The 23,024-nt window shown below is 34.3% G+C and overlaps 1 protein-coding gene across 1 annotated transcript; it reads right to left on the bottom strand.

Moving 5' to 3' along the window:
- Positions 1-16,552: 16,552 nt before the first annotated feature.
- On the bottom strand, positions 16,553-17,852 carry LOC139901980 (uncharacterized). Its single transcript, XM_071884639.1, has 2 exons — positions 17,418-17,852; positions 16,553-16,627 (listed from the first exon to the last, which is right to left on the bottom strand). Exons 1-2 carry the CDS (start codon positions 17,850-17,852, stop codon positions 16,553-16,555), a joined length of 510 nt encoding a protein of 169 aa, XP_071740740.1.
- Positions 17,853-23,024: the final 5,172 nt, after the last annotated feature.

Below are 23,024 nucleotides of genomic sequence, written 5' to 3'. Positions count from 1 at the left end.
ATATCTATAACAATAATTTATTAACTCGATTTGATATGTATTTATTCATCTTAAACTCTTGAAATTCTTGAAGTTCATCATCTTCATTCAGCCTATCAATATTACGAATTCAAAATTCTTTATAAACCCTAATTTGATATGTTTTTTCTCAAATCAAAATCAAGACCTTTAAATCAAAAATTACACTTATAATTACACTTATAATTCAAATAGCTCGACGAGAAGTTTGAAGATGATATCATCGGATCTAGGTGTGGTTCTTTTAGTATACTTGCTCTTGGAACAATTTTTCAGAATTGTGAATTATCATCCCACTTGGAACAAGTAAACTTTATCGTCAATATTGATGTGAATAAAAAATGTAACGATAGAGGCAAAATCCAAATTCATTTCAGAATCAGAAACATCAAACCAAATCAATTTCAGAAACATAAACCATCTAACGTGTACATATCTGGGTTTTAAAAAAATACAAATTCGTTTCAGAATCAGAAACATCGAACCAGAAAATCGTAGATCTGATGGTGGTTGGATTCCGGAGAACCATCGTTCTTGTTCCTAAAAATCGCTTCATCCCTAAATTGTAGATATGTTTAGACTTCTTCAAATCGATTTTTAGATCTAGAGTTGTACTTCTTCAAATCAATTCTCAAAACAATTCTCAGATCTGCTTCTGTTTCTTCTTCACCATACTTCTTCTAATCAGGTGTTTCCACATCGGAGATCATTTTGGAGGTAGTCGTAGACATTTGGTATGCAGCTTGTTTATTTGAAGTTTAGTGATTGTGTTGAATAAAGTGATTTTAATTTGGATGGTGGTTGTAGATTAAGAAAGAAGAATAGTATTTGATTTTTAAGATTTTTGATCTTTAACATTTGTTGAAGATGATTCAGGTTAAAGAAACATAATGGACTGATAATGTAAATGACCAATCTAACTGAGGGATCAATGAAATTAGGTTTTATAAAAATGAGGGACCAATGATGTAAATGTTTAGAAATGGTGACTTGAAGGTAACCTATTATAACAGGTAAAATACATACAATAGGAGAAAATACAAAGTTTAATGCATACAATAGGAGGTTTGAAAGATGGATGCATATAATAGGAATTGGTGGAAAGTTCGATGCATTTTGAATCAATTTTCCCTATTAATTATACCGTGTCTTTATATTGCTATTCGTATTAATATCCACGGTTTGTAACCTCCGTGTTGTTATTGGGCTTTATATTTTCTCTTATATTTTGGAGCTCTTTGCCTCTTTATTATCTTCTCGATCTCTAGTAAAGCGAGTAACGGTACAGAATTCGTAAGTATGGAGTTTCGAATGAACTTAATGTTCTAAACAAGAAAAAACGTAATCGCACGATTTGATTTGTCAAATTACCAGAATATCCAAAAAATATAACTATCAAGAAGATATGTTCTTGATATGTTTATAGATTAGATAGAATGTAAGAGTCGTGTAACATGGCATATGATGACATTATGATCTGTGAATCATCACGTTCCATTAGAAACTCAGCATGACTTATTGTAATATAATCACGTTGATCAAGTGTCATTATATTATACTAATTCATGCATCAATTTCTCTACATTTCTCTAGAATTCGAACGAGAGGTATATAATTTCGGACGAGAATATTTATGAAAATATCCTCAGAAATATCGAAGATATTTATGATGATATTTTGGAATTTTCAAGTTCGAAGGTTGATTAAGAAAAAAATTTCGCAAGATTTTAACATGACTTCGGAGCAAGATATTCTCTAAAGATTTCAACGGATCCAGAATTACCTGGATTCTTTGAATATAGGGTATGGTCCTTGTATTTGTCCTTGGTCTCCTTCGTGTTTAGCTCAATCCGTTTTCCAGTCCAACTTTTCTGAGCTTTTCCAACATACTATTCTTTATCATCAAACTTCCGACGATTATGGTCGTTTACGGTTGCCTACAGTTTCTGCTACTTCATTCAGCTTTTTCAAAGTTCAATGTATTGATTCGTAGGCTGGGTGCTTTTCAAAATTTCAGAATTGAAGATCGTAATTCTAGGAGATAATTGTTATATGTATACATATAACTATTGATGTAGAAATGCTACGAGATTCGAAATACTGATTGCTGATTCTCGGTAATTGGTATGGCAATTATTGTTACAAGGTATAGATGAATACACGATGGGGTTTCAATGAATATAATGATTTTTCAGAAAGTCCAAATTCATTGAAGTTGCTGGTAAGTTTACTGCTAATGTGGTGGAATATAAACGGTTCCCCGGTAACGATGACGACAGGCAAACTTATATATCGAGGTTATAATAAGGCTAATTCGATTGGAAGTCGAAGTTGATTTGCTGAAGCTGTGACAAAATTGGCTAATTTGAAAAAGAGTTGCAATGTTATTTTCGGTAATAACAATGCCAAAGGAGCTAGCACAGACACGTGTTAAACGTTTACTCAGGTTTCGAGTGTTTTCAGGTGCATAACTATATGCATCAATCTCTTCTTCCATAGATGAAGTGCGGTTGGTTCATCCTATCGATTGAAGTGTTTTCAAGAATTATGAAAGGTTTGAATCGCAGATTGTAATCGTCAAGATACAAATGAGGTTTAATATGAAATCAAGTGGCAAACTTGAAGAATTGTTTAGTTTCATATGTTATAATCATTTTTTAATTCATTTTAATTGTCCAATGTTGGCAGTCCACAGTTAGCAGTCCACAATTAGTAATTCAATAATTCATATATAGTTTAATATATAATATTCGAATTAATTAATACATATTCGTTACCCATTGTATACATGTCTCAGACTCGATCACAACTCAAAGTATATATATTATTGTAGAATCAACCTCAACCCTGTATAGCTAACCCGAACATTACTTCATGTAGAGTGTCTATGGTTATTCCAAATAATATATATAGATGCGTCGATATGATATGTCAAAACCTTGTATACGTGTCTCGATATTTAAAGTGCGTAAAAAAAATGACAGAAATTAAATGACAATAAATAAAATTGCGAGAATTTAAATTGCGATAAATAAATTGCGATAATTAAATTGCGATAAATAAATGTAATAAGGAATTAACAGTTAGCTAGGAACAGTTAGCTAGGACTTTGTTAGCGTGGATTCTTAACAGAGTTTCTCATAGTTAATTTGTTTGTTTCTAACAAATTTTATTTTGTCCAATGTTTTCTTCATTATGCCACTTGTTGGATTCTGATAGATCAAAATCCAAATATGAAATTGAATAAAAATAGTTATTTTGCAGTGAATGGATACGTATATCGGTGATTGTAAATAGGATAGTAAATGACTATTGAATTAGATTTGAAAGAATGTACAGTATACTTATTAATGTGAAATCTAGATATTCCTCGGGTATTACCTACCCGTTAAAATATTTTCACCCTTAACAGTTTGTACGAAAGAATTTTTAATTACAATCTTTATGAAAATATATATACATATATATTTTCTTCAGATGTAATCATGGATTTAATGAGTCAATATGATATTAAACTCATTTTATTTACCGTTAGAACAAGAATATATAATCTCTAGAACATTAGAGATTACATAATCGTCATGTCGTACGAAGATAAATGATGTAGAACGTCACGTAGAACGATGATTATGCTCGAGGTGCAGATTGTGATGTTGAGGCGTGTGTTGTTGTGGTTTGTGTTGTTGCAGGTGTTACTATTGATACCGGTGATGTTGCTGAAGCTGGTAAATTTTGCACCATATTCTCCAAATTGATTACTCGAGCGCGAAGTTTGTTGACTCCTTCTATTATTCCGGGATGATTGTCGATCGGAACTAGAGGATGAATAAAGTTTAGAATTGTGGATAGAATATAATCGTGTCGAACTACTCTAGAAATGAGGCTGAAAATGGTGTTTCGGATAGGTTCGCCGGTAAGTGCTTCAGGTTCTTCACCAAGAGGTGTATTCGGTTGGTGGAAGGGATAGCCTTCTTCTCGTCTCCATTGATTAAGTCGGCTACGAACCCATCAGATGAATTGATGATGGCTAATTGATTGATCCATTCCGGTTACGCTGCCTTCGGAGCTCAAGTGGATATCCATATCGGAATAGCTATCGGAATCTGAGGGACTTGAACTAGTTGCGAGTTCTATCTGGTACGGTCAGATGAAGGATTTTCGATATGAAATAGATTTATAGGACGTAGATTAGTACCCTACAATACATAATTTACATATGCATATATAATACCAAAATCCCATAAGTTACGGGGGAATCTTCGAAAGTTGTCAGGCAAAGTTTGCAGTAACAAATGCACTAAGATATGATTTTTGTCTATACACTATCTATGCAGTAAGTGCAGTAAGACGTGTCTAGACTTAAGAATGATAAGCAGATAATTTTTGACACGAAATGATAAGCAAAACTTTTGACACGCTGACACGGTCGAAGTCCAGACTCACTAATGCATCCTAACGACTATCAGTTAGACACACTAATGCAGACCTGGTTCGCTAAGACCACTGCTCTGATACCAACTGAAAGGACCCGTCCTAATCCATCTGAACGAATACATTACATTTGGTTACATCGCGAGGTACTTGACCTCTATATGATACATTTTACAAACATTGCATTCGTTTTTAAAAGACAAACTTTCATTTCATCGAAAGTTGATGGCATGCATACCATTTCATAATATATCCAACTATAATTGACTTAATAGTAATCTTGATGAAATCAATGACTCGAATGCAACGTCTTTTGAAATATGTCATGAATGACTCCAAGTAATATATCTAAAATGAGCCAATGCATAGCGGAAGATTTCTTTCATACCTGAAAATAAACATGCTTTCAAGTGTCAACCAAAAAGGTTGGTGAGTTTATTAGTTTATCATAAACAATCATTTTCAATAATATAATAGACCACAAGATTTCATATATTGTCACGCGTAACTCGCGAATTAAAATTCATTCATATGGTGAACACCTGGTAACCGACCTTAACAAGATGCATATAGAATATCCCCATCATTTCGGGACTCACATCGGACATGATAAATTCGAAGTACTAAAGCATCCGTAACCCGGATGGGGCTCGTTGGGCCCGATAGATCTATCTTTAGGATTCGCGTCAATTGGTGGCAATTATCATAAACACCAATTCTTAGGCTACCAAGCTAAAAAGGGGCATATTCGATTTCGATAATCCAACCATAGAATGTAGTTTCAATTACTTGTGTCTATTTCGTAAAATATTTATAAAAGCAGCACATGTATTCTCAGTCCCAAAAATATATATTGCAAAGGCATTTAAAAAGGGATCAAATGAAACTCACAATACTGTATTTTGTAGTAAAAATACATATGACGGCATTGAACAAGTGTAGGGTTGGCCTCGGATTCACGAACCTATATCATTTGTGTATTTATTAATACATATAATCGTAATCGAACAATATTATAATTTTATATATTATTTATTTAATTTGGGTATATATTTGAAAATAATTATTATTTATTTAGTTATATACATATATATATATATATATATATATATATATATATATATATATATATATATATATATATATATATATATATATTAAAAATACCTAATTTGTTTTATATGAATAAAATTTGTTAATATAATATATTCATACTTATATATAATATTACTATAAGTATATTTTTATATACTTAATAATATAGTAATTAAAAGTTGTATTTGATTATAATGATAATATTAAAAAAAACATTACTTATAATAATAATTATAATAAGAATCATAGTAATAATAATAATAGTGACATTAATAATAATACTTGTAACAATATTGATTTTTCTATTAATGATAGTCATGATACTGATTTTAGTATTTATATAATAATAATATTTGTGATAATAATATTACTTATGTCAATATTAACACTTCTATTATTTATAAAAGATATTACCCATCTACTATTAGGGGAACTAAACATTTCAACCCTATTGGTCCACTTGGCATTTCCCCTCACATAATATTACTGTTCATGGTTGGCAATTCTCCACCACACAAAGTGGCATAGCGTGTTAGGGTAGATATATCACCAGCTTCTCTGATCCATCTCCATACGATTATCTTCTGATCTTCACCATCTTCTCTGATCCATCACCATACCATATTTATCCTCTGATCTTCACCATCTCCTCTGATCTATCACCATCCGTCATCTTCACCATCTACTCGATCTATCATATTCTTCGATTGCATAGTCTCTGCAGGTAACATTCGCTACTTTTAGTTTAGGGTTTTTTTTTTTTTTAAATTGTTAAGTCAGCAACGAAGCAATGACAGCCGATTGTCAGTAGATTTAGGGAATTTAATTTGTTGTTTGATTTGGGATTGGTAAGTTTAGGGTTTCTTTGAATGATTTTCATTTAATTTTGGGGTTTATGTCTTTTGAAAATGTTTATTAGCATGTATTTCTGAAAAATGTTTCAGGTGATGGTGATTGTTTTTTTAGCTGTTATTTATGCCGTTATTGGAAATCTTCAAGTTGTTTTCAGCTGTTAATGTTTCCATCGAATTTACGAGCTCAAAGAGGTAATGTATCGTGTTGTTTTTTAATGTTGTTATTCATCCCATTTTTCAATTTGATTATTAAATATAAGCTCAGTTAGGTATCGATTGTATGCTTGGTAATGTTAGTTTATGTGTTTTGAATTTAATGTTTTCGTTGTAAGGAACATGATTAAAATAGATACTAGACCAAAATTCTGACTTATTTATCTATGTAAGGAAATTTATTGTTTTATAAGCATACCAAGTTAAGATTGATGAAATGCCTAAATAGATTACTAGAGCTTACTACCACATAGTAAATACACATTGAATTTTTATTTTTGTTTTAGCTACACTGAAATAGCCAGTGTTTGATAAACCAACAGTGTTTGATCGTGTAATAAAATGGAAAGTATCTACTCATACTGGTTTTGGTTAGTTCATCAACTATGTAGAGTTTTGGTACAAATATTTATGTCATTGTTTGTTTAGTCTCTTATATATGTAACAAGGACATTTATGAACCTGTAATCTATTCGCATGAACTTCTCATGTTTTTACATCTACGAGTGCACAGTTACAAATTTGAGTATTTAGTATAAAGGTAATTAGAGAATGGGTGAATGAACATGATGGTTGTTTGTATTTTATTTTTTCAGTTACATTTCCTTGACTGTTATGGTTGTTTGTTATATCTGATATATTTTATGGAAACATACAAAAGGCAATGATGATCAATTTTTTCTGCTATATACGCGCTGATAAAAATTGTAAGCATATACTGGCGGGCAATCTGCAGATTGCAGCCGTACGATTCAGGATTAATTAGTTGAGTTTATGCATCAACTTGAACCTCGCTTTATTAGCCAGTTTTTAGATGGTTCTTCGTTTTTGGTGATCTTTATTGTTCGATGTATGGAAAAATTAGAAAATGGATGTTCAATTCGAGGACTATTGATTGACTGTTAAAAAAAATATCGTATACTGGCGGGGCAAAATGCAGATTACAGCCATACGGTTTGATACTTTCTTAGTTGACTTTATACATCGATCTGAGCCTCGGTTCATTATTATATTTACTTACTTTACTTTATCCATCGATAATAGTTGTTGATAGCTGCAAGTCATTATTCAGTTATTTGTGTTAACAGTATTATTTGCTTAACTGCTATGGTTGTTCGTTATTTTAGATTTATTATATGAAAAGATACAAAAGGCAATGATGAATATTTTTGTATGATACGGAAACGCTCATAAAAGTTGTAAACGTATGCTGGCAGGGCAATCTGCAGATTGCAGCCATACGATTCAGGATTTATTAGTTGACTTTATGCATCGATTTGAGCCTCGGTTTCTTAGCCGGTTTTTTGGGTGGATCTTGGTTTTCGATGCTCTTTATTGTTCGATATGTTGTTTGAAAACATAAGAAATGTACGCTCAAATCAAACGCTATTGGTTGAATGTTAATAAAAAAAATAGAATCGTATACTGGCGGGGCAAAATGCAGGTTGCAGCCATACGGTTTGATACTTTCTTAGTTGACTTTATACATCGATCTGAGCCTCGGTGCATTGTTATATTGACTTGCTTTATTTTATCCATCGATGATAGTTGTTGATAGCTGCATGTCATTATTCAGTTATTTGTGTTAATAGTATTATTTGCTTAACTGATATGGTTGTTCGTTATTTCAGATTTATTAAATGGAAAGATACAAAAGGCAATGATGATCATTTTTTTATGATACAGAAGTGTTCATAAAAGTTGTAACCGTATGCTGGCGAGCCAACCTGCAGATTGCAGCCATACGATTCAGGATTAATTAGTTGACTTTATGCATCAATTTGAGCCTCCGTTTGTTAGTCTTTTTTTAAGTGGTTCTTGGTTTTCAATGAACTTTATTGTTCAGTCTGTTGTTTGAAAAGGTAAAAAAATGTACGCTCAAATCGAACTTTATTGGTTGAGTGTTAATAAAAAAATAGAATCGTATACTGGCGGGGCAAAATGCAGGTTGCAGCCATACGGTCTGATACTTTCTTAGTTGACTTTATACATCGATCTGAGCCTCGGTTCATTGTTATATTTACTTACTTTACTTTATCCATCGATCATAGTTGTTGATAGCTGCATATAATTATTCAGTTATTTGTATTAGCAGTTTGCAGTTTTTCTTAAGGGAAACAAGATATTCAACACAGATAATTGCTTTGCATGGGCTATCCTGCTGAATAACAACGAGGAAGATGAATTTCTAGGGTTTAGGGTTTGGGGTTTAGGGTTCAATGACGTTGAGGATTCAGAGTTAAGCGCTCTATTTGAGGTAAATAATAATATTTATTGAAACTTTTTAAATTAATTTACTTTAGATTATGGTTTAAAGTTATGCTTGGTCGGTCGTATTCTTGATAATTATATTTAGTAACTTCAAAAAAAAAATATGTATATATATTTAGTGACCTAACATATTTATTTATTATGTGTTTTGTACCAATACGGCGATATTAGGACGCCTTGGCTATGCTGGTAAACATAGGATATTTTTTTATGATATCGTACTCCGATATTCGTGCTGCTCGAACTGCCATGCTCGCGTTGCGAAATGAGCGTTTGCGGAGAAGGAAAGTATACATCCACTACTCAATTCCAAAGGTTAATTCCCCTCCATAGCTAATTTCTCTCCAAGTAATACTTTTAAAAAATGTTAGATCTTTGACATAAGTTATCATGTGTGTCCTGTTAGGTAGATTGATTATTTAAACGCTTTTTGCAGTTTCAGCTCGATCTTGATAGAATTGCTAGTGGGGAAGATACTCGAACAACTTTAATGATTGAAAGGAGTCCTAATAAGTAAATAACAACTCCTTTATTTTTTATTATATCAAACAATTTAGTACTCGTAATTAAAAGTGTTACTAATTTGGTTTTTTTAATTAATCGTTTAGGTATACTTCAAAGATATCGCTAAACGCCATTGGAAGCCATCAAAGAGTTACGCCTGACTTCTGAAGATATCAGACCAGTCCTTACAAATAGTCTAAATCTGTATAATTGCAATTGGGAACTAATTGAGGAAGATAATTATCGAACTCTTGCAGATGCTATATTTGAATCACTTATGTGTGGTAATTGCATCTAATATTTTGGATTGGGAATATTAAGAACATGTGAGATTTAACTCCTGATACAGAACTGCTAATGGAACTGCCCGAAGAGTGCACATTTGAGACCGCATTGGCTGATTTGACTGTGAGTGATAACTATTAAACGCGCGTTATTACTCACAATCAAATCAGCCAATGTCGTCTCCAATGTGTACTCTTCAGGCAGTTCCACTAGCAGTTTTGTACCAACAGTTAAATCCCAAATGTTCTTAATATTTACAATCAAAAAAATTAGATGCAGTCACCACACATCAGTGATTCAAATATAGCATCTGCAAGAGTTCGATAATTATCTTCCTCAGTCAGTTCCCTATTGCCATTATAGCATCTGCAAGAGTTCGATAATTATCTTCCACAGTTATCTTCCTTAATTAGTTCCCAATTGCCGTTGATCTAAGTTTGTAGTAGTTAGGTAATTGATGATGTAAATTATAGTCGTTCATTTCGGATATATAACCTATAACCTGTAAAGGTCAATTTCGCACCATTAATACTTCACCAGCCGTTATATTTATAGATTTTTCAAACATAGTGTATAGCCGCGTAGCGCGTACCTTCAATCTTGTTAATACTAATATTAATGATAATAATAATATTTTGTGTTATTTTCGTAATAACAATAATAATAATAATAATCATATTCATAATAATAATAATAATAATAATAATAATAATAATCTACTTATATCCATGATAATAATAATAATACTATTAATACTTAGTGATATTACATAATAATAACTAAAATGATAATAATAACAATCATAATATTAATATTAACATAACAATAACAATAATTAATAATATTCATAATATCAAGTATAATGCTAATAACGGTTATGATGCTTATAATTAAGATGATAATAATAATAATTATAATACTAGTAATAGTGATATTAATATTAATTTTAGTAGTGATAATAATATTCATAACACTAATGATAGTAATAATAATGATTAATCATAATAATAATAACAATAAAATTAATAATAATGATAATAATAAATGTTACAACCTTTGAAGAGAAGCTTTAAAAAAAATGTCATGATCGAGAATCGAACCCCCGACCTCTCGATTACAAACACGTACCCTTAACCATTCCTCTGTCATACTATTTCTGATTTAATTCATATCATAAATATTTTTAAACTGCATATGTTTTCCTTTCTTCTTCTTCCCTCAATTAATCGACTGAAGTAAAAACCATACGTAACAACAATTTAATAGTTTGATTTAGGCCCTGTTAACAAAATGAAATCGACCCTCTGTAGTATTTTGATCAATCAGATAACATAAAAAAATTTCAAACAGAAGCAATAGTGTCGACAAACACTTATGAACTCCATGATTGATTTCGATTCTTATAACGTTTTAGAAAAATTTTACAACATGAATTGTGTTTCATTTCTTCCCAAAAAACTTTCTCAGTCATCAATTTAATAGGAAACATCAAAACAATTAAGAATTTTATGATGAACAAAAGGTTAACTTTTTTTGAAATTAACTTTGACTTGAAAATTTAGATTAAATAGGAAGAATTGGGAGATGATATTTTGCAGATAGTTTACATAAATGATTCCTAATAAAATGGCTTTATTACTTTTTGAAATTGAATTCTAATTCGAATAATTGATCAAACGGTTCAAGAACAGGGGAGTCGAAGTTGTTTTTCTGATGGGTTTTCTGTTTTAAAAAAATTTGATGTAATTGGTAATTGGTAATTGATAATGGAGATGATAAACTCGATTCTGTATTATGAATTGATCAGTGATTATGTAGAAAAACTGTGGGTCTCGATTGGTGATTACAGACAAAAATAAAAAAAATAAAATAACAAGGAAATAAAGGGAGAAAGGGATTAATAACAGAATTTGGATTGTTCTATTAATTAAGCAGTGATTCGTACTAATTTTGCAAATCAACTACAGTTTGAAAGCAACCCGAATGATTCCCAATCCTAATTTGTAATTTATATCACAGATTTTAATAATTAATTATAATTATATTAAAATACTAATAAAAATAATAATAATAATAATAATAATAATAATAATAATAATAATAATAATAATAATAATAATAATAATAATAATAATAATAATAATAATAATAATAATAATAGGTTACAATAATACTAATTTTGGTGAATTTGATAATAATAATATTGTTAATAATAAAAATGATAAAAATATATTATTAATGATAATGAAAAAATAATATGATAAGTTTTACTGATGGTAGATAATTTATTTTAAATGTAAATTATAGTTTTAATTATTCTTCTAATAATATTTATATCTAAAATTATTATTTTTATTATCATAACTTTTATTAGAATTTTTAATATCTATATTTATAATAATTATATCAATAATACTAATATTGATACTAATATACATATGATGATATTAGTGTTAATAAGACAACTATATTTTAATTCATACTTAAATTTAATGTATTAACATTATATATTGCTACTTATATATCACATAATAAGATATCTTGTATATTAATATTTATACATTTTAATATAAAATAGTCAGTAATCCTTTTCAGCAATCATATATATATATATATATATATATATATATATATATATATATATATATATATATATATATATATATATATATATATATATATATATATATAATTAAACTAATATAGATTTATAATTATGTTTTAAATATCGAGTATTTAAATATATTAATCATGTATTGATACAATTATCTCATAGTATATCAATTAATACTTTGTAATTGTTTTGCAAATTGTTATATGTATATATGCTTATCTAATCGTAAACTACTGTTCGTGAATCGTCGGGATTAGTCAAAGGTCAAATGTATACATGAACACAGTTCAAAGTTTTTGAAATTCAGTTTAACAGACTTTGCTTATCGTGTCGAAACCATATTAAGATCAAGTTTAAATTTGGTCGGAAATCTTCGGGTCATCACATAAAGGTTGCTAAGGCTAGTGAGGTTAAAGCAAACGAGGGAAAGAGAAAGTGGAATGGCGGGCAAGATAAGAACTATAACCAACAACCGTTCAAAAAGCAGGAAACTTATAGAAACGACACTGGTATCAAGGGAGCTAGCTCTGGGTATAAGGGTAAGAAGCCACAATGTCAAAGGTGTGGCAAGCATCACTCTGGAACCTGTACTGGTGTAATTTGTGATCGGTATAAGAAATTTGGTCATTTGGCCAGGGATTGCAAGGTTAACCTCAACAAAACTGCGAACAATGCAAATAGTACTAATAATACTAAGAATTGCTATGGTTGCGGACAACCGGGTCATTTTAAGAAAGTTTTCCCTATGAACAACAATACTGGAACTGCTCGAGGCAGGGCGTTCAATATGAACTTCGCAGAAGCTCGTGATGATCTGAAGCTAGTCATGGGTACGTTTTCAATCAATGATCAACATGTTTATGTTTTGTTTGACACTGGCGCTGATAGAAACTTTATATCTAAGGATATTTGTCACAATGTTAAGAACCCTATTTCTCCCTTAGATAACATATATTCTATAGAACTAGGGAACGGTAACTTGATGAGAGCTGATAAGATTTATCGTGGTTGTATTTTGAAGTTAGAGGGTAAGTCTTTCAAAATTGTTGTGATACCTATTAAAGTGGGAAGTTTTGACCTTGTGGTCAGAATGGACTGGTTATCTGACAACAAAGCCGAGGTGGTCTGCGACCAAAAGCCTATTCATATTCCTATTGTAAACGGTGAACCTATGATGGCGTATGGAGAAAAGAGAAACACACAACTACATCTCATTAACTGCTTGAAAGCTCATAAGTATGTGAGAAAGGGACGTATCGCATTTATGGCACACGTAAGCCAAGTTGTACTTGAAGACAAGAGGCCGAAAGACGTTCCTATCATTAAAGATTTCCTTGAAGTTTTCTGTAGGAACTACCTAGTCTCCCACCGCATCGGGAAGTTGAATTTCAAATTGATCTAGTGCCAGGAGTGGCACTAGTGGCTCGCGCACCATATAGACTTGCACCCTAGAACTACAAGAGTTGTCTAGCCAATTGCAAGAGCTGTTATACAAGGGATTTATACGACCGAGTTCTTCACCTTGGGGAGCTCCGGTCTTGTTCGTTAAGATGAAGGATGGGTCGATGATACTTTGTATCGACTATAGAGAATTGAACAAGTTGACAATCAAGAATCGGTACCCGTTGTCGAGGATTGACGGCTTATTCGACCAATTACAGGGATTTAGCTGTTACTCGAAGATTGATCTAAGATCTGGATATCATTGATAAAGGGTCAAAGAAGCTGATGTCCCAAAGACGGTGTTTAGAACACGCTATGGACATTATGAGTTTACAGTGATGCCGTTTGGTTTGACAAACGCACTAGCAGTGTTAATGGACCTCATGAACCGTGTGTGTAATCCATACCTAGATAAATTCGTCATTGTGTTTATTGATAATATATTGATGTACTTCAAGAACAAAGAAGAGCACGAGCAGCATTTACGCTTAGTATTGACAATGCTTAGAGTAGAGCAACTGTATGCAAAGTTCTCAAAGTGTGACTTTTGGTTACAAGAGGTACAAATCCTTGGTCATGTTGTAGGTGCCAACGGAATACAAGTTGATCCGACAAAGATTAAAACGGTTAAGTATTGGGAAACTCTAAAGACACCAACTCAGATCTGAAAATTTCTGGGTCTAGCTGGTTACTACAGGAGATTTATTGAAGGATTCTCTAAGATTGCCCGACCATTAACTGCGTTGACTCATAAAGGTAAGAAGTATGAGTGGTCAGAACTGCAAAAAACTGCATTTCAGTTATTGAAGGAGAAGCTAATAACTGCACCGATATTATCTCTACCCGAGGGAAATAAAGACTTTGTTATTTATTATGATGCCTCACGTCAAGGAATGGGTTGTGTACTTATGCAACGAAACAAGGTTATTGCTTATGGATCGCGGCAGTTAAAGATTCACGAGCAGACCTATACTATGCACGATCTTGAACTAGGAGTTGTGGTCTTTGCACTCAAAATGTGAAGACACTATCTGTATGGCACCAAGTTTACTATCTTCACCAACTATAAGAGTTTACAACACATATTTGATCAGAAACAGCTCAACATGAGACAGCGACGTTGGGTGGAATTGCTTAACGATTACGATTGTGAATTTCAATACCATCCTGGCAAAGTGAATGTTGTAGCGGACACTTTAAGCAGTAAAGAGAGAGAGAAACCTCTCAGGGTTAAATCTCTTAACATACTTGTACGTACGAACCTTACATCACATATCTGTGATGCAAAACTGGAGGTTGTGAAACAAGAGAATTTCGATGTAGAATTTATCAAGGGATTAGATAAGAAATTTGACATCAAAGGGGATGGAACATGATATTTTGCTTACCGAATCTGGGTACCAAAATTTGGTAGATTGAGAGAACTGGTGTTAGAGGATGCACACAAGTCAAGGTACTCAATTCCAACTGGATCAGATAAAATGTACCAAGAACTGAAGGCATATTATTGGTGGCCAAATCTAAAAGCTGACATTGCTACCTATGTCGAAAAGTGCTTGACTTGCACTAAGGTCAAGGCTGAACACCAGAAGCCATCGGGGCTACTGACTCAACAATAAATTCCTCAATGGAAATGGGAATGTATTGCAATGGACTTCATCACAAAAGTGTCGAAAACTGTGGGAGGTTATGACACCATTTGGGTTATAGTGGATCGTCTCACTAAGTCTGCACACTTCCTGTAACACCCTGATTTTTTTTTTAAATACAGCGAAAGTTCATAATTACCAAAATAACCCTGGTTAACATCTACAAACCATAATTAAGAAATCATCTTAGTTAACATTCATTACAACCTTCTAAAACGATAGTGTTACTAAAAAAAAGTACAAGGGAGAAAACATCAGAGTTCATCTTATAGTCAAACATATCTTCAACCCGTCCGCAACACCTGTCATAAGCAGCAGTACCTAAGCCTGCAGTGGGTGGAAATATGGGGGAATTAGCACAACTGCTAAGTGAATGGATACTATCTAATAGACCAAGCATAAGCAACTGAACATGCAAGGGGTCACAAGTATGCTAACGTCTTGAACTAGCATATAACAACAACTGACAATATGAGGATAGGCGGCTTGTACGAGCACACAACTTAGCTGATCAGGCTACAGTCTACCGATAGTCCGTTTTACTGATTCCATTGCATAACCATCCAGATGTGACACATGCATCCTTCTATGCTATACTGAACAATCAGTAACATCATGACCCGACCAGGCTACCACGGTCGACCTCACACAAACCCTACCTTGCCGCCTCGGTGGGTTCCCAACCTTGCCGCCTCGGTTGGTGTCTAACTAACAGTGCGCACATAAGATCACAGATAATCAGTCATTCAATCGTCCTAACTAGCATGGCAATATCTAACTACACATGGTATTCATACTAGATGTAAACATAAGTATAAAGAGTCTGAACAAGTAGCGTGTCAGCTACTTAATACTCTATCTGGAGATAGACCCACTCACCGAATACCAGCAACTAGCTCGGATAATCTATCACTGAGTGCCTTCTTTATCCTTATCACCTGAACATAAGGCAAATAAAGTTAGTTTCTGTCCATTAGCACAAAACTGCACAGTATAGCAAATCAGCCACAAAAAGTGTCACTAAAAGTCCACTTAATGCTTATGCATTTTCAGAATTTACATCCTGATTATCATAAGTCACGCGGACATCATAACGGTTAGGAAACAGCTAAATTACACAACAATGCATCACTGATCTACATCCGTACGATTGCACATGCATCCGTACGGTTGCATCATGCATCTGTACGGTTGCACACATAATGTTCGGTTGCACCAACACCACTGCATCTATACGGTTGCACATGCACCTGTACGGGTGCACATTGTACCCATGTGGTTGTAAACTCCACCCGTACGGTTGTGTTCTTCGTGCAGCAGTTGCAGAAACCGACGGAGTTCGAACCAAAATCGCTCAATCTCATTTCCAGACATCTTTTTGACCCAAAATCCCCACACAACATGTTAGGAAAATGTTTAGGGACTCAAACCCTCTAGTTTTAAGCATTAACAACACCAATTTGGCTAAATTTGACTCTAAATCCACTTTTGACAAAACCTAACTTAAAACCACACAAATCTAACAATTTGGAACTGAAAATCACGAATTGATACCTTGAATGATCACGAAAACAGTGACAACAAGCTTTATAACACAATTGTAATTCTAATAATGAGATTAAGAAATTAGGGTTTCAAGTAGGAGGGAAAGTAGGTACGGAGTGTTTGAGAAATTTCCAGAAAATGAAGGAAATGAGCTGATCCAGCTTATATATGTGGGTTAAATACCATACTCCATCACACACGGGTATTTACCAGTTATCTAATACCTTTCGTACTTAATTTGACTGCCCTAACGGAGTCCAAGTTAAATAAATGAACACAATTCTGTGATCCTTGTCACAAACTGGTCTTAACCAAATAATAAAATAACACTAAACATTCAACTAAAATAAAAGCATAATTAACCACACAATTATGCATAAGGGTAAAAAGGTCATCTTACATCTAGGCCCGATCTGAGGATGTTACAAATCCACCCCCTTAAAGAGATTCCGTCCTCGGAATCTGGTCATGGTCAAACAGACGTGGATATCGAGCCTTCATCAGCTCTTCGGTCTCCCATGTAAGCTTCGATCTTAAGCTATGCTTCCACTCAACAAGCACCATATGGATCTCCTTCTTTCTCAGCTTTGTTACCTTTCTACCAACAATCCTAACCGGTTCTTCAACTAACTTTTGATTTAGGTCCACCCTCAAATCATTCAACGGAACCAGTTGAGTTTCATCATCAACCTTACACTTGCTAAGGTAACACACATTAAATGTGTTATGTATCCCTGCTAACTCTGCTGGAAGCTCTAACACAACAGTCTGGTTGTTAACCCTTTGAATAATCTTGAATGGCCCAATGTACCTCGGAGCTAACTTACCTCGCTTACCAAATCTGATAACTCCCTTCCACGATGAAACTTTCAAATAAATACGATCTCCGACCTCAAAGTTTACCGGACGTCTATGTGGATCAGCATACATTTTCTATCTATCACGTGCTGCTTTAAACTTTTCACGCGCTATCGCTACTTTGTCTGCTGTTATCTGAACTAATTCTGTTATCTGAACTAATTCTGGACCTGCAAACTGTTTCTCTCCGGCTTCTAATCAATAAGTCGGTGTTCTAAATTTGCGACCATACATCATTTCATAAGGCGTCATACCAATACTCGAATGATAAGTATTGTCATAAGCGAACTCAATCAAAGGTAGATGTATATCCCACGGACCATCGTACTCTAACACGCAGGATCTAAGCATATCCTCTAGTGTCTGTAATGTACGCTCACTCTGACCGTCGGTCTGTGGATGATACGTTGTACTCAGATTTACCCTCGTTCCCAAACTCTTCTGTAAACTGTTCCACAAGTTAGACACAAATCTAGAATCCCAGTCGGATACGATAGACAACGGAAACCCCATGCCGACTAGCTATCTCTTTCAAATACAACTATGCCAAAATATTCAACGAAGCTGTCTCTTTTATTGCTAAGAAGTGTGCACTCTTTGTCAGTCGATCAAAAATTACCCATATAATATCATTACCTCTCTGAGATCTAGGTAATTTGATTACAAAATCCATCGTAATATGATCCCATTTCCACTCTGGAATTTTCAATTGTTGTAATGAACCATAGAGTTTCTGATGTTCAGCCTTGACCTGTGCGCAAATGTGACATCTTTCTACCAATTAAGCAACATTTTTCTTCATCGTTGGCCACCAATATATCGGATTTAAGTCATTATACATCTTAGTACTACCCGAATGGACAGTCAACCTCGATTTGTGCGCTTCATTTAAGATCAATCCTTAAATCTCCAAGCATAGGTACCCAAATTCGGTTCTTAAACGTCTTAAGTCCAAGAGAATCGTCAGTCAATTGGTCTTTTATTTTGGTCATTAATTCAGTCTTTAAATACTCCTCCAATAAAGCTCGAGCTTGAACTTGTCTTATCTGTTCAATAAGGTCTGAAACGATTTCGGTTCTCATAAACTTCACTGTCTCTACAGTTTTCTTACGACTTAGAGCATCCGCAACAACATTTTCTTTGCTCGGGTGATACTTTATTTCACAATTGTAATCTTTTATAAGCTCAATCCACCATCTCTGTCACATATTCAGTTCTTTCTGCGCGAAAATATATTGAAGACTCTTATGATCTGTACATATTACACACTTTGTACCATATAAATAGTGTCTCCATAACTTCAACACAAATACCACTGCAGCCATTTCTAGATCATGAACTGGATAATTACATTCATGTGTCTTTAACTTACGAGAAGCACATGCGATAACTTTATCTCTCTGCATCAATACATACCCCAACCCAGCAATAGACGCGTCATAATAAACAACGAAGTCGTCTGAACCGTCTGGTAATGCTAACACTGGAGCCTGACATAAAAATTGTTTCAATGTCTGAAAGGCATGTTCCTGTTGGTCAGTTCATCGAAAACTTACATCTTTTCTGGTCAATTTGGTCAATGGACCCACTATTTTAGAAAAATCTTTTATAAACCGGCGATAATAACCCGCAAGACCCAAGAAACTCTTAACTTCTGTTGGCGTCTTCGGTGAATTCCAACCCACTACCACTTCTATTTTAATGGATCCACTTTAATACCTGCTTCATAGATAACATGACCCAGAAACTGCACCTCTCAAAGCCAAAATTCATACTTCAAGAACTTAGCATATAACTATTCTTTCTTTAATAGCTCTAACACCAATTGAAGATGTGTTTCATGATCTGCCTCTGTCTTTGAATACACCAATATATCATCGATAAACACAATAACAAACTGATCTAAATACGGTTTACAAACTCTGTTCATCAGATTCATGAAGACTGCCGGAGCATTCATTAACCCAAATGGCATAACCAAGAACTCGTAATGCCTATATCTCGTTCTGAACACTGTCTTTGGTATATCTAATTCTGCAACCCGAACCTGATGATACCCGGATCTAAGATCTGTTTTCGAAAAGTATGATGCACCCTGTAACTGGTCAAACAGATCATCGATTCTTGGCAACGAATACTTATTCTTAACCGTTCTCTTATTCAATTCTCGATAATGTATACACATTCTCAGAGTACCATCTTTCTTCTTTACAAACAACACTAGGGCACCCCATGATGAGGAACTCGGTCTTATAAACCCTCCGTCTAACAATTCTTGTATCTGAGACATCATCTCTCTGATTTCAAAAGGAGCGAACCTATAAGGAGCCTTTGCTATTGGAGTTGTTCCCGGAACCAACTCAATCTTATACTCTACTTCTCTTACCGGCGGCAACCCCGGTAACTCATCAGGAAATACCTCAGGAAATTCCGAATCCACCGGAATATCAATAACAGATCTCTTCTCTATCTTAGCGTCAATAACATAAGCCATAAAAGACTCACTCCCCTTAGAAAGTGACTTCTTCTCCTTCATCATAGAAATCAACGAAAAACTGAACCCACTTCGTTCCCCTCGGGCCACAATACGGGTTCCATTGGTCAAACGGAAGGTCACAATCTTCTTATCACACTTAATGTGGGCCTTATGTAGGCTCATACAGTTCATCCCTAATACTACATCAAAACTAGGGATAGGCAACACTAAACAGGACATAGCCAACGGTCTACCATCAATTTCTATACTAGCCCCAGACACATACGTTGTGACTGAAAACGTCTTACCATCAGCTACCTCTACTCTAACAGGCTTAGCCAGCACAGTAGCAGGTAACCCTAACTTAGTAGAGAAATCTATAGACATAAACGTCTTATTTGCACCCGAATCAAACAATACTCTAGCAGGTATTGAGTTGATCAAGAACATATCGGTTATGACATCATCATTATTAGTTGCAGCTTCAACTGTCATCTGAAAGGTCCTGGCTTCCGCAGTCGACGGGTTCTTTCTATTCTGTCCACTTGAGGCCGTAGAACCCTCGACAGATGCCTAACGCGCCCCTGACCCTGCCCCAGAACTTGCGCCCTTTGACGCTTGACAACTAGCTGAACGGTGACCCGACTGATGACAACTCCAATACACATTCTACCTGAAGGAACACCCTTGAGATTCGTGACCTACCATACCACATCTCAAACATCTTCTCGTTGCCTCAAAACATTACCCAATGTGAGAAGATTTACAACTCTTACACCATTCTCTCTTCCCTGAACCAGACCCTGAACTTGCTTGGTTACCCTTACCTTTCTGTCTAAACCCAAAAGATTTCTTAGACTTTGAACCTGACTGACTGGTAGCTTGATTACCCTGCGGTGCAATGTTTCCCCAGTTCATTCCTCTAACTGCTCTTATATCACTTTCCACCATCTTTTCCTTTACAAAAGCTTGAGACAATGTCAGCGCTGACCTCACAAAGGTCCTGTACTCCGGCAAGATCATGTTCACAAAATGTTGGATTCTTGATTGTTCATCAGGCACCCATTGTTGCACAAACCTTAACTTATCCATGTATTTCTCAATCACCTCATCGATTGACATCTGAGGTGTCATCTGCATTTCTAAAAACTCCATCTTGATTCTGTTCATGTCAAACACATTGCAATACTGCTCACATACCTTACCGTAAAACTGTTCCCAAGTGATCATTCTAACTTGCTCTGGAGGGATACTAGCTATCAAAGAATCCCACCACATCATGGCCCTATCTTTTAACAATCTGCTAGCATACGTCACTTTCAATTTCGGCTCATACTGACATGCCTCGAATGCCTTTTCGACCTCCCGTAACCAATTGAGAGTTACCACCAGGTCAGTACTTCGCGAGAATGGAGATGGTCCACAATCTCTTAATTGTTTAAAAGTACATCTTTTTGGTGGCTGGTATTGTTGTTGGTATATGGGTGGCTGAACTTGGTTCATCATCATGAGATTTTGATATTGGTGGTTAAACTGCGGTGGCATGACATGTTGAGGAAATTAGTTCTATAGTGGGTATTGATACTGGTTCTGGTTTATATGTGGTACGGTGCGTGACTGAGCAGTGCCAAAATGTGGTGGTGTATCCTCATTACCCGAATTTCTAGCTAACTCAAGCTCAGTAATCTTTTCCGGAGCTTCCTTAAGCTTACCTTCAAACTCATGCACATAATCAACCTCGTAAACTACCGTCTCATCCTCTACATCTAGAGTACTAAACGTTTCGGGGTGGATCGGGTTTGTAACGTTCGCATCCCTGTTATCATCTGCCATCTGTGCTACAAAACACTAGCACAAAAGCTTAGTGGATAACTATTAGTTTACTAAACACTAACATGCAAAACATCCTACATTTACTTAGCCCCCTTTCCCACGGACATGTCTGACTTAACTCAGGGTTTAGGAACAAATACGCGCACGTACTTGCTGCTAAACCTGGCTCTGATACCAACTTGTAACAACCTGATTTTTTTTAAATACAGCAAAACTACATAATTACCAAAATAACCCTGGTTAACATTTACAAACCATAATTAAGAAATCATCTTAGTTATCATTCATTACAACCTTCTAAAACGATGGTGTTACTAAAAAAACAGTACACGGGAGAAAACATCAGAGTTCATCTTATAGTTAAACATGTCTTCAACCCGTCCGCAACACCTGTCCTAAGCAGCAGTACCTAAACCTGCAGTGGGTGGAAATGTGGGGGAATTAGCACAACTGCTAAGTGAATGGATACTTGTAATGACCCGGAATTTTCTGATCGTTCTATACTTATGAGATTAATATTTACATAAATTAAACCTTACCAACATGATAAGCAATCCAAACTGTTGAGACTTATATTTTTGAAAAGAGTTTTACACAACATTTGACCGTCCAATTTGACCGATGATATCACAAACTATATAACACACGATAATTATACGATTATGTATATGTACATATCTATACATTTTTAACATGATTTAAGGATGGTTTAACATTTCATTGTGAACTAACAACAATGAGTTATAAGTATACTTTGAGACCACTAACTTAAGTTTTTAAAACGATAACTATATGTAACGTTCTTTGACATATATACTTACAATCTATAATGTGTTGTGATTTATGTCACCAATATGATTTAAGTGTAATAGGATTAATTTGTAACCAAAATAATCTTGATAAATTTTATTTTGGCCTAGTTGGACCCAAAATAA

Source organism: Rutidosis leptorrhynchoides, chromosome 3 (assembly GCF_046630445.1).
Source record: "Rutidosis leptorrhynchoides isolate AG116_Rl617_1_P2 chromosome 3, CSIRO_AGI_Rlap_v1, whole genome shotgun sequence".
Taxonomy (NCBI): Eukaryota; Viridiplantae; Streptophyta; class Magnoliopsida; order Asterales; family Asteraceae; genus Rutidosis; species Rutidosis leptorrhynchoides.
Note: the sequence above shows the minus strand (reverse complement) of the source record. Positions and strands in the feature narration are given on the sequence as shown.

What these genes read in the sequence shown, in the direction of transcription:
- LOC139901980 (XM_071884639.1), bottom strand. Translation starts at nt 17,852, where the DNA reads ATGTATGCTGATCCACATAGACGTCCGGTAAACTTTGAGGTCGGAGAT. An exon ending in AGACCGAAGAGCTGATGAAG is followed by an intron (nt 16,628 to 17,417) that starts GCTCGATATCCA and finishes GCACCCGTACAG; the next exon opens with GTGCATGTGCAACCGTATAG.